The sequence below is a fragment of the Hippopotamus amphibius genome, chromosome 7 (assembly GCF_030028045.1).
Source record: "Hippopotamus amphibius kiboko isolate mHipAmp2 chromosome 7, mHipAmp2.hap2, whole genome shotgun sequence".
Classification (NCBI taxonomy): Eukaryota; Metazoa; Chordata; class Mammalia; order Artiodactyla; family Hippopotamidae; genus Hippopotamus; species Hippopotamus amphibius.
In genome coordinates, this window is record NC_080192.1 from 86,000,123 (window position 1) to 86,012,577 (window position 12,455).

Sequence of the window (12,455 nt, forward strand, 5' to 3'; positions counted from 1 at the left end):
TCAATTCCTGACAAGTCTAGAGCAGCACTAGCGCAGAGTGAGACTCATCAGCTGGCAAGCAGGATTCGGTGTCTCTGGGTTTAGGAATCCTCCAGCAGCAGAGGGGACTTGCTCCTCAGCCCCCATCTCTGTCCCCACCCCTACCCCAGGAGGCCACCCAGTGAGGTCCATGGACTGGGGAGGGCCACGCCTGCTGGCTTCTGTGTTTGTCCATGAGGGCCTGGAGCCCTGACCCTCCTGCCTAGGTTTCTGCCTTTTCTCTCTGTCTTTGGCCAGCTGGGGGAGGGGGTAGAGGCTGGGTGAGCAACATGGCTCAGAGCAAGAGGCACGTGTACAACCGGGTAAGTGGCCCTGATCTGGGATGGCCGTGGGAGGGCTTCTGGAGAAGGCCTGGGTGCCTGTGGACATTGCTGTGGGGGCTGGGGAGACAGGCTGGAGCTAGGCTGGGGCCACTCGCAACCCTGATGGTGTTAGACTGCACAGACTTGCCTTCCCAGAGTTGGGCCCTCTGTGGGTACTGGTGAGGCCTAACCTTTGACTCTAATTGGACCTCAGGCCAGAGGTTCCTGAGGGGGCCAGACTATCTTGGGGATTCCAAATGGGGTTGGTGGGTTGGAATGGCCTTTCAATGAAGTCTTTCTTTAGGGCCGCTTTGTTGTTTGTCACTCGCTTTCTTGCTCTTCTGGCTGAGATTGAATCTGTAGCCACTATTGTGTTCACCTGGTTCTGAGAGACGTATTAGGGTTAGGAGGTTGGAGAGAGTCTCTGAGTTTGGGGCCAGACCTGATGTTACTGTCAGTTCCGTTTATTGTCAGGTCCACGAGAGCCACTTGGCTGTCCCAGGTGTGATTTGGCCTCTTGGAGCCCCTGGGAACGGTATCCTCACCTTCTTGGATGAGCTCTTTGGGGAAGAGAGGGAGTGACTGGCTCTGGCAGAGCTCCCTTATGAAGCCAAGTGGGGGCATCAGAAGGGAGCCCTGTGGAGTCTTAAGGGCCGTGCTGTCACTTCTTCGTGCCTCATTCTCTGTTTGCTGCAAGGCCCCTGGCTCATGGAGCAGCTTTTGCTAAAAATGGCTTAGGTGTGATTTTCTTCTAACCAGGGGCCTATTTGGGACCTAATTTCATGTTTTCCTCTCATCACGGGTATGTCAGAAGCCGAGAGCTTCCCAAGGACAATGTTGTCTATTCCCCTGCCTTGTCCATTATGGCCGTGAATGGGGTGATCGCCATCCATTTGAACCACTGGCCAGAGTCTAGGGGACAGATTGTGAGACAGATCTGAGGTACCTGATTTACCTGGCCTTTATTTATTTTTTTTATAGCAACATAGCGTTAGTGAAGGATCTCTAGAACTTGTGGCTAGAGAGTTGATAGAACAGGGCTCAGGCCAGGAAGAAGGGAGTTAAATGGTTGAATGGGCTTGGTGAGGCATCTAGGAGTGTCATGGTGGGGGTGGGGGACGTCAGGTCAGGAAGGAGTGGTAGTGACAGAAGGGCTGGAAGGAGGCACAATTGTGTGCCACTGAAAGGGAGAGGCCTAAGAGAGCCGTTTGAACCTCAGGGAGGACAGGCAGCAGTAGGGAGGGGAACAGGATTCTGTGGGGTCACTCATGGACTTGCCTGTCTTCCCAGCTCAGTCTTTTGAGTCAGGCACTGGGATGTGGGGAGCCTGGTCTAAACTGAGTTATTTGCTTGAGCTTCATTCCCCTCCTAGGGGGCAGCGCTCCTTGAGAAAGCAGCAGTGTGGGTGACAGTCACAGATCTGTCAGTGCATTCTATTTATTAAATCTAAACATAAACTCATAAAAATTCTGGCAGATTCCAGAGGAGTTTGGAGAAGTTTTAGAACACAGCACTGACATTTTTCAGAAGGGAATTTGGTGGTGGTGGGGGGCACTTTACCTTGAGAATGGGGTTCAAGGAAGTGACTACTGGTCCTTTTTCAGGCCAGGATCTTGATTGGGGCCCTTCTTATAAATTAGGATGACACCGTTGACCTGAGACTTTTAACTATGTATGTTTGCGTGTGTCTTTCAGACTCCCAGTGGCAGCAGAATGAGTGCGGAGGCGAGTGCCCGGCCTCTGCGAGTGGGCTCCCGTGTGGAGGTGATTGGAAAAGGCCACCGTGGCACTGTGGCCTATGTTGGAGCCACCCTCTTTGCCACTGGCAAATGGGTAGGTGTGATCCTGGATGAAGCAAAAGGCAAGAATGATGGAACCGTCCAAGGCAGGAAATACTTCACTTGTGATGAAGGGCATGGCATCTTTGTGCGCCAATCCCAGGTACTCACCTCCTGCTTCTCTGTGTGTGTGTACATGCTCTGTTGCATGTGCAGCTGGTGTGTTGGTGCTCCCTTTTCCTGGGCATGAGCATAAGTCTCTGGTTGGGAGAGTGGGAGGTAATGGGGGAGGGAAGAATGAGAGCTATCCTTAGGGCCTAGGGAGGGTCCCATAATTCATCCAACCATGATCTAGCTATATTGAGTCTATTCTGTGGCCTCAGATCCAGGTATTTGAAGACGGAGCAGATACTACTTCCCCAGAGACACCTGATTCTTCTGCCTCAAAGGTCCTCAGAAGAGGTAACAACCACCCGCTTAAGTTGCCTCCTCACACCCAGGAGTCCCCAGGACTTCTCCCCAGAACAAGGGGCCACAGTGAATCCTGAGAGTTTCCATCACCACCATATTCCCTTGTTATATCTCGCCTGTCATGCCATGGTGTTCTCTGCGCCTACCCCTCTACACAAACACATGCTTTGTTTCTGTTTGCGTTCTACAGAGGGAACTGACTCAAATGCAAAGACCAGCAAACTGGTAAGTGGTAACGGGTGGGAGTGGGCAGTAATAGAGGGAAGAGGGAGAGGAGAGAGAGAGGAGGGAGACCCATGCCAGGCAGGTAGGAACAACAGATGAGTAAACTGAGTTAGCCTTCCAGTCTCCATCCTTCCTGAGAAGGAAGCTTTCTGGGTATGAGTTGTTGCTTTAGGTGTAAGGGTGGTAGCAGGGAAAAGCTATTAAGGCCCAGAAGTTCGGGATCAATTGGAACTGAGGCTGGGGGTGAAAGGGAGGACAGGTCTGACCCTGGTAGTGTTGTTGCCAACTTCCTACCTTTTGGCATCCAAGGCTGCCAGCATCTGATGGGTACAGGGTAGGGGTAAGGTATGAACTGGTGGAAGAAGGTGGTCTCCTGTTCACAAGTGAATGGAAAGGAGCTGGGCCCTCTGCTGCCTGTTTTGGGCGGTTTGCAGAGGGCCTGTTGGAGCTCCCCTGTGCTGCTCTGAGCAGGCTGTGCGCGTTGGGGCTCCAGACTCTACAGCTCCTCTGGGCCAGGGTATGGACCTCCTGGAAGCTGATCCTTAAGGGAGCCCTCATCTCACTTACCCTGGATTTGACAGTGACCTGGCTCCTCCCATACCTGTGCATGCCTGAGTTGGTCTTAATACCTACACCCAAGATGTCTGGCCAGCTAGCACAGTGTGATGTTTAACTCTGTTCTCTAACTCTGCCCTTTCCTACTCCTCATGCAGCGGGGACTGAAACCTAAGAAGGTGGTGTGTTTACTGTTTGTGCCTGGGTGGGTGAGGGCCATGAGCGCCCTCCCTAGCTGTCCTGCATGTCCTTGGGCTGCTGCATGCATGTGTGTGTGACCTTGGGGCTGGGATGGCCAGAGGAAATGGCAACCTTGGCTTTCAGAGTTCCTTTGAGGGGTGCAAGGACATCAGGCTCAGGTAGTCCTCATTAGGGATGATCCTCACCCTTCCTCACACCCTTGCCCGTCGCCTCAGGACTTTTAGTTAGAGACTCCAAGCGTTTGACTATAAATAGTAGCAATATGGAATAGAGCACTGGGTTACAGTGAATTCTCACTTAGCCTGAGCTTGGGGCAGTGGGAGGAGAGACTGGGGGTTTGGAGGTGAGGAAAGTATCAAGTGAGGTGGTTAGGTAAGGAGGTGGGAGGTCAGGCAACGGAGCACAGGAAGAACAGTCCTGAGTTGAAAAGCCTGAGTTGCGCCTGTGCCTGGGTGTGTGCTGCCAGGAATGCCTACCCGCATTCTGCTCCATCGGTCTGCCACTGCCTCTCCCTTCCTCTGCTGTTGTGCCTGAGGCCCACACCTTGCAGCCTTTTTTCAGCCATCATTGGAGTGGGGCTCCACTCTGCCACCCCGAGACTCTTTTAGTTTTAAGTTGCTGCCGTGACCACTTCCTCACACCAGCCCATGCCTTAGGGCTGTGCCCAAGCTGTCTCCGACCTGCATGTGCCTGTCTGACCTGTGTGTGCTGTGCTGTATGGTTCTGTGATTTCCTTGTCACCAGCCTGTTTCAGGCCCTTCTGACCTTGCATGGAGAGTTACTAGATTGGGGCAGTGGGAGGGGAGAGTAAAACATCTTCTTTTTGACTTCTGGTTGGTGGTGGGTCCTCAGTGTGGAGTCTTGCTCTGGAAGAGACATGATGGTACTTGCTTTGGGGTCCTGGCTTGGGAGGGAATGGGGATATAAGAAGGAAAATAATACTGTAAAGGATGCTGGACCCATTCCAGACACTTGGCTTCTTCCCTTAATTATTGGCTCCTGACTGGGGCTCCCATCTCACATCAGACCCTTGAATAGAGAAGATTGTGGACCTGCAGTCTGATGTCTGTGAAGGAGTTCTGGCCAGTCTCACCTGACCCTGGGTGGGACCTGAGCCATGCCCAAATCTTGGGGTTTTGGCGGCTGCCTAGGGAAATGTGGCACAGCCTAGCCGAGGCTGCCCATGCTGGGGTACAGCACCTTCTTGGCTCCTGGTGCAGAGTCAGTCAAGTGACAGTCAAGTGCTCCCCTAGGTCTTCCTCTCCAGGGCTTCTCTCACAGCACATCACTTAGCCGAGGGACAGGGAGCTAGCACCAAAGCAAAAGAAGGAACTTTGAAGGGGAGGGTGGAAGAGAGAACCCAGATGTCTCTGCAAGGTGCCCAGTCCTTTCTGGAAGCCCTTTAGAAGCAGGCTTTAACCTGCCTACAACCAGGGTAGAGTTGGGAGAGGAGCCAAACAGTCATTAGAGCTGCTGCAGCCCAGATGGAATGTTCCCCAGGCTTCTTAGTGTGCCCTGCAGAGCCGATGCAGGAGGAGTGCTGTGGGTGCATGTGCCTGATCAGCCACAGTAAAAGTATTGTCCGTGTGTATGAGACAGAAGTAGAGTTGATGGGGTTGCGGGCAGAGGGAAGTGGGAGTGTGAGAGAGGCCTGATGAAGCAGTGAGGCCCTGTGTCCCTGTCCAGTGATACCCTGGTCCCAGAGAGGTAATGCCAGAAATGGGATGGCCCCAGCCCAATTTCTTGGAGCAAATTCTTGGGGGTGGGGGAGAGGGAAGGAGAGGGAGGAGCCAGAACCTGTTCTTTGGAGGAGGAAGCAGGGCGGGTTCAGCAGAGACTTTGTCCAATCATGAGGAGGAGGAGGAATCCTCTGAGCCTGGTGGTTGCTAGGTGACTGAGGAGCAGTGGCTCCACCCCTGGTGGAGCAGAGGAGGGTGGGTGCATGACGTCAGGTGGAGCTGCTGCTGCGGCCACTGAGGCTGCCATCAGCCTAAGCTGGTGAACTAGGCCGGGTGCCTCTCCGGTGCCAGCCGGAGCCTGGCTGTCCCCACTGTGCACCTGTGGGGGCTTCTGCATCTGAGCTGCAGCCGTTTGCCAGCTGGGAAGCTGCCGGACCGGGAAGCTGAGGCTGCATTGTTGGGATTTGATGCACTAATCTCCTGTCTCCGCCGCCTTTCCCTCTGTTCGATCTCTTTCCCTCCCTCCCTTCGTCTGTCCTTCCTCTGTGTTTGTCCATCCTCCTCTGTCCTTCCTTCTCTTTCCTCTCCTGGCTGTCTTTGGTTTTCTGCAATGATGAAACAGGCACCGACAGCCCGAAAGGTACTCTTGCTTGCTCTGGTCCTGCTGCCGGGTTGCCAGCGTGATGGTGGCAGCAGGCTGCTGGGGTGGGGGTGGGGGCTGATTGTCTTCTTCTGTCTGCCTGGGTTGGGGGAGATGATGGGGATGAAGGTGGGGGGCAAGGAGAGGTGTGTGTCATTGCCATGCCCCACACCCTGGGCATTCGCTCCCTGGCCTGCCTGCTTTTGGCTCGGAATCTGTGTTCTGGGCCTTGTACCCAGTGGCCTCATAGGCTTGGGCTTCAGGCAGCTTTTGCTGCAAACTGGCTCTGGATGCGTTTCCTGTGAGAGAATCTGGGGAAGCAGGTCCAGATGTCTTTGTGCCTCTACCAGGCCTACCTCACCCGACCTTTGCTAAAATGACTCTTGGTTATAATACCAGCATCCCTCCCCTACGGAGGGTTGTGTCAGGGGGCTCTCCCTAGAATAGTTTCTGATACACAGCTATGGAGGCTTAGCCCAGGGGAGTAGAGGTGGGGGTTGGTCTCCTTGGGAGACCTAGACGCAGGGCCCAGGCCAAATCTTGTCTTTGCCAGAGCTATGAGACACTGGGTAGCAGGAACACTATTCGGGAGTTGGAGTTAATGACCTTTTTATCACTCTGCAGTCATCTGAGGGGTTTCTGGGCTTAGTTTCGGGCAGTAGTTTCCCTGTGCTGCTGCCCAGCCCCACCACCTTTCTTGCAGCTGGGTGGGGTTACTTTGCTGAGCTCTGGGCTTCTGGCTAATGCAGTATTCATGGTCCTGACATCTGAGCCCTCTGCCCTGGGGATGGGGACTGCTGCAGGAACTGGTCCTGGGGAAGCGGGTGGGGGTAGTGTATACAGTAGCGCTGTTCTGCCTTGGGGGCCTTATCCCCCTCCGCTGAGTTCATATCACTCACTCCTGGGCTCATATCATCATTCTTGTCACATGGTGTTTCTGGGGAGTCCTTTGTGGAGTCTAGCACTTGAAGGAAGAGGCTGACCTGGGAAAGTCCTTGGGAGTGGTAGGCGGGTGGGGCCCTGGGCTGGAGTGGGAGAGGTTGCTGCTGACGGACTGGTCTCTGGAGACTTTCTCTGCCAGCTGCTGCCTTTGGTCTCCTGTGACTCAGCCTAGGAGACAGGGGCTTCTGGGATTTCCAGGGTGTCTGAAGGGGTGAGGTCTGCAAGGGTAGGACAGAAGTGGGGGAAGGAATCAGCGGGAAATAGGACTTCTGAGTTCCTGGAGTAGGAACGAGGTGATTCACTGGGAAAAGGGTGTGGGATGGGGCTGGGGGGAGTGGTGGGGCTGCTAGCCGCAGCCTCATTTCTGTTGCTTCTGCTCTCATCGCTGTCCCTTTTGCTGTCTGTCTTTCTGCCATTATCCTTTCTTTCCTGACCACTTCTCCTCTGGCTCCTGTTGCCTGTCCAGACTACAACTCGGCGGCCCAAGGTGAGGAAAAACAGGCCCCTGTGCAAACTACTGCTGAGTGTACACACACATTTTAGGCGTGTGCATGTATGTGGACATGTGTATGAGCAAGTGTAAGTTGGTCACAGTGTATCCTGGGTTCTCTTAAGGGGAGCGAGGGGACTGAGGGTAAAGACAGGCTCCTTCTGGGAAAGTGACTTCCGGCTCTTAGGAGGGTGTCTGAGCCGACAGCTTGAGTGCAGAAGAGAAATGAGAGGGATAGTGGTTAATCAAGGCAGGCTTTCTTGAAGAAGGGCATTTAGCCCTGCTTTGGGTGTATGTGTGTTGGGTGAGGGGTAGATGGGAAGAAGGTGAAAAGGAATTTGGCAGTGTAAATGTCAGGGGATAAGGAGGTGGGTGTGTCTGTGAAAGGCTTTGGGTGGGGGGTGTCTGTGGAGGGCATGTGGTCTCTGAGTGTCAGCCCGTCGGGAGAGCTTCAGGGCTCAGCACTGCAAGGAGGAGCACTGGGCAGGCCTGTCTGCTCCAGGGGGGCCTGGGTAGTGTCACCTGATCAGAGTCCCTCTGTCTTGGGGTGGGGAGGGAAGTGACAGATGGGTTGCCTGTACTGACCTTGTTTCAGATGGAAGCCAAGGATTATAGCTTTCACCCTGGCCCTTTTACCTGCAGGGTCCCCTGACCAAGGGAAGGAGAATCAGCTTGATTTAAGGAGCTGGGTGGGACTAGCAGAGTGTAGCGCCTAGTACCCCCACTTTTAGCCCAGCCTTCTCTGAGAACATGCAAGTTAGAGATCAGTCTGTTCTTTTTCTCTGGGAATGACATTGAGGCACTTTTTCCCTCTGGGGGAGGAGGGCACAGGCCCAGAGCAACAATAGGATTGGCAGTATTAAGAAATTGCTAGAATAATCACAAGTGGGTCACAAAAGGAATGGTCTGGGGAGTAAGGGATTCTGCTCTAAGGGGGTAGTGCCAGAGCTTGGAGGAATGTGGGGTCAGTGCCAAAGAAGCAACCATGTAATCTTATGTCTTTTTCCATCCCTTCCTTTCCTGCTCTCCTCCCACCCCTACCCTTCCCTGGTCCTTTGTCACTATCTCTGACTGTGTCGTTTTCCCTCTGCCCTTCACTGTTTCTCTGTTCTCATTGTGCTTTGATGCTGTCTGCCTTTTTCCTTCTCTGTCACTTCCCTTGCCATATTCTCATATTCTGTCTCACTCTTTTACCGTCCCTGTCCCCTACACTTTTTCTGGTCTGCCCCTGCCCTCTCTGAATAGCCCACCCGCCCAGCCAGCACTGGGGTAACTGGGGCCAGTAGTTCCCTGGGCCCTTCTGGCTCAGCATCAGCGGGTGAGCTGAGCAGCAGTGAACCCAGCACCCCAGCTCAGACTCCGCTGGCAGCACCCATCATCCCCACACCGGCCCTCACCTCTCCTGGAGCAGCTCCACCACTTCCTTCCCCCTCTAAGGTAAGCTCTGGGATTGGAGTGAAGAAGAACCAAGATACGAAGGGGCCTATGACCCTGGCAGGGTCTTAGAAGTTTCCCAGGGTTGGAGAAGACCCAGAGGTTGGAATAGAAGGGTGGGGACATAACATATAGGTATCCCATCACTGACTAAGCTATCCTTTCCTCTCTTCCCTTTTTCCACACTTTCCCCGTATGTATTGGGCTCTTCTCGGATATTTGTACGCCACTTGCTTTGGCCCTGGGCCTGGAATGATGTCTGCACAGATTCCTGTCCTTTCCACTCCAGCTCAGTCTTGATGGGGAAAACGGGGAAGGCTGTGCATAGACTGAAGGGTCTCTCCTTTGCAGGAGGAGGAGGGGCTAAGGGCCCAAGTGCGGGACCTGGAGGAGAAACTGGAGACCCTGCGACTGAAACGCGCAGAAGACAAGGCAAAGCTAAAAGAGCTGGAGAAACACAAGATCCAGCTGGAACAGGTGCAGGAATGGAAAAGCAAAATGCAGGAGCAGCAGGCAGACCTGCAGCGGCGCCTCAAGGAGGCTCGGAAGGTGGGAGTTGGGATGAAGAGGGTGTTTGGGGAGGCACGGGGGCCAAGGAAGTGTACTGGAAGCTGGAACTGGAGCCTGGAATGTCCCGTGAGAAAGGGTGCATGAGGCATCTCTGTGCTTGTACCCCCACCAACCTCCACGTCTCTTCAGGAAGCCAAAGAGGCGCTAGAGGCAAAGGAGCGCTACATGGAGGAGATGGCTGACACTGCCGATGCCATTGAGATGGCCACTCTGGACAAGGAGATGGCTGAAGAGCGGGCTGAGTCCCTCCAGCAGGAGGTGGAAGCGCTGAAGGAGCGTGTGGACGAGCTCACCACTGACTTAGAGATCCTCAAGGCTGAAATTGAAGAGAAGGGTAAGGGGCCTGGAGCTGCTGGGGGCCAAGTGGTGGGGTTGTAACTTTGTCTGAAAGCGTTGATGGTCTTCCCCAGGCTCAGATGGCGCTGCATCCAGTTATCAGCTCAAGCAGCTTGAGGAGCAGAACGCCCGCCTAAAGGATGCCCTGGTGAGGTAGGGTCCTCTCCGTGCGTGGCTCACTCTCCTGTCTCCAGACATGTGAGAGTGTCCACCATCCAGTGACTCTGACACTCTTCTCTCTCCCCATTTCCCCATAGAATGCGGGATCTTTCTTCCTCAGAAAAGCAGGAGCACGTGAAACTCCAGAAGCTCATGGAAAAGAAGAACCAAGAGCTGGAAGTTGTGAGGCAACAGCGGGAGCGTCTGCAGGAGGAGCTGGGCCAGGCAGAGAGCACCATTGATGAGCTCAAGGAGCAGGTCTGGGGAGCCCAGCGCCTTGCCCAGAGCGCCCCCACTGACTCGCCTTTTGGTGCCTCCTCTCTCTAGGCGCCTTTCAGCCCTGCTCCTTGTCCCCTCTCTGTAACGCAGGTGGATGCTGCTCTGGGTGCTGAGGAGATGGTGGAGATGCTGACAGACCGGAACCTGAATTTGGAAGAGAAAGTGCGGGAGTTGAGAGAAACAGTGGGGGACTTGGTAAGAGGAGAGCAGACTCCTGACTTACGACCCCGATATGGAGGGTATTTGGAAGAGACTTGCTGAGAGGAGGACTGACATGTGACCCCTGACCTTTGAGTAGGGTGTGTGGTGAGTGAACCCTCCCTGGCTTGACACCCTGACTCTGACTTTCCTTTGCCCCAACTACCTTGTGGCCTCCCAGGAAGCAATGAATGAAATGAACGATGAGCTGCAGGAGAACGCACGCGAGACAGAACTGGAGCTCCGGGAGCAACTGGATATGGCGGGTGCACGGGTACGAGAGGCCCAGAAGCGTGTGGAGGCCGCCCAGGAGACAGTTGCAGACTATCAGCAAACCATCAAAAAGTATCGCCAGCTGACCGCCCACCTGCAGGTGCCTGCATGCCCACTGCTCTCTGCCCACAGTCGCCCCAGGGCTCCCTCATGACCCGGCTGTGCCTCGTTGTCCGTCTTTGCTCCCAGGATGTGAACCGGGAACTGACAAACCAGCAGGAAGCATCTGTGGAGAGGCAGCAGCAGCCACCACCAGAGACTTTTGACTTCAAAATTAAGTTTGCTGAGACTAAGGCCCATGCCAAGGTCAGGAAAGTGGGTGGGCCGGAGAGGGGTGAGTGCTGGGGAGCCCGGCCTGAGTGTGGCTGTGGGCTGCTCTGGTGTGGGGTTCTGGGCTTCAGGTTCCTAGTGGCGGAGGGCTTTGGGTGGTGGTTTGGAAGACTCCTGGCCTGGGCCTGTCCGAGAATCAGGGGACGTGGTGGAGCACGGCATGGTGGTTATGAGGCTGTCTGCAGCCTGGCTGAGAGCCCACCTCCCTGTCTACCTCACAGGCAATTGAGATGGAATTGAGGCAGATGGAGGTGGCCCAGGCCAACCGGCACATGTCCCTGCTGACAGCCTTCATGCCTGACAGCTTCCTTCGGCCAGGTGGGGACCATGACTGTGTCCTGGTGCTGCTGCTCATGCCTCGTCTCATTTGCAAGGTATGGTCTGTCAATCACATGCCCAACAGGAATCTGTTGAACTTGCTGTGAACCAGGCATTGAGGATGCCAAGTGAAGACAGCAGTCATTGTCCTTGCTCACAGAGTCTATCATGTAGTGGAGGAACACAGTTAACAGAGTCACAGATGGATGTATATTACAGATGGACTGTTTTAAGGGGAGATGGCATGTTGTGACATGGAGCTGGCGTCTTTGAGAGAGCACAGGTGGAGAGCTGATTTAGGTAGAGGGATGTCACTGAAGGAATAACATTTGAGGTAAGACCCAGAAGATGACTAGGGATTAGTGGCGGGATAATTGTTAGGATAGCATTCTAGGTAGAAAGGTAGCAGGAGCAGCAGCTTTAAGGAGGGAAAGAGCTTGGTCCCACTGGTCCTATTACCCTTTCATCCCCACGTTCCAAATCCTCATAACCATCAGTAATCACATCATTACCCTTTCCCCACGTGAGACTCCCTGCCTATCTAAGAGCTGTTTCTGCTTTCTCCCTATGGGTCCATGCCCCTTATATAGTTGCTCAGCTCTCTATATTCCTGAGTCTGTGTTCTCCATCCTCTGCTCTGAGCCCCAGGGTCTCTGGTGCTTCTTCTCACAGGCTGAGCTAATCCGGAAGCAGGCCCAGGAGAAGTTTGAACTAAGTGAGAACTGCTCAGAGCGTCCAGGACTTCGAGGGGCTGCAGGGGAGCAGCTCAGCTTTGCTGCTGGGCTGGTGTATTCACTGAGTTTGCTGCAGGCCACACTTCACCGTTATGAGCAGTAAGTAACCCCTGACCTCCACTCCAGGGCTACAGGTCTGAGATTGGCTGGAACTGAGATTGCCTGCTGGACTTTGGCCTCACAGGGCCCTTCTCTGGTCTCTAGTGCCCTCTCTCAGTGCAGCGTGGACGTGTATAAGAAGGTGGGCAGCCTCTACCCTGAGATGAGTGCGCACGAGCGCTCCTTGGATTTCCTCATTGAACTGCTGCACAAGGATCAGCTGGATGAGACTGTCAACGTAGAGCCTCTCACCAAGGCCATCAAGTACTACCAGGTCTGGGGCAAGAATTCAGGCTTGGCACAGGAGGGAGGGAGGGTTTCTTCTGTTGGAGGCTGTTGCCAGTATAGCCAAGGTTGTATGTCCCTGGCTGATGGCTTGAGGCTCTTAGATGAACTCACCTTA

General features: G+C 54.3%; 1 protein-coding gene across 11 annotated transcripts in view; it reads left to right on the forward strand.

Annotated features, from left to right (window-relative positions):
* The window catches only part of DCTN1 (dynactin subunit 1), a 29,280-nt gene that overhangs the window by 10,454 nt on the left and 6,371 nt on the right, over positions 1–12,455 (forward strand). For 2 of the 11 annotated variants that reach the window (XM_057741533.1, XM_057741537.1), the window contains exons 1-16: positions 251–341; positions 2,037–2,282; positions 2,503–2,581; positions 2,781–2,815; positions 7,299–7,319; positions 8,568–8,759; positions 9,108–9,305; positions 9,456–9,660; positions 9,737–9,815; positions 9,920–10,079; positions 10,191–10,295; positions 10,480–10,671; positions 10,761–10,877; positions 11,123–11,275; positions 11,892–12,052; positions 12,158–12,326. In XM_057741533.1, coding sequence (XP_057597516.1) covers positions 309–341; positions 2,037–2,282; positions 2,503–2,581; positions 2,781–2,815; positions 7,299–7,319; positions 8,568–8,759; positions 9,108–9,305; positions 9,456–9,660; positions 9,737–9,815; positions 9,920–10,079; positions 10,191–10,295; positions 10,480–10,671; positions 10,761–10,877; positions 11,123–11,275; positions 11,892–12,052; positions 12,158–12,326 — 2,145 coding nt within the window. In that variant the 5' untranslated portion in view covers positions 251–308. Of the gene's footprint in view, positions 1–250; positions 342–1,263; positions 1,284–2,036; positions 2,283–2,502; positions 2,582–2,780; positions 2,816–5,845; positions 5,891–7,298; positions 7,320–8,567; positions 8,760–9,107; positions 9,306–9,455; positions 9,661–9,736; positions 9,816–9,919; positions 10,080–10,190; positions 10,296–10,479; positions 10,672–10,760; positions 10,878–11,122; positions 11,276–11,891; positions 12,053–12,157; positions 12,327–12,455 lie in introns of those variants that run through there. The other 9 variants (XM_057741538.1, XM_057741540.1, XM_057741543.1 and 6 more) reach the window with 7 other exon arrangements.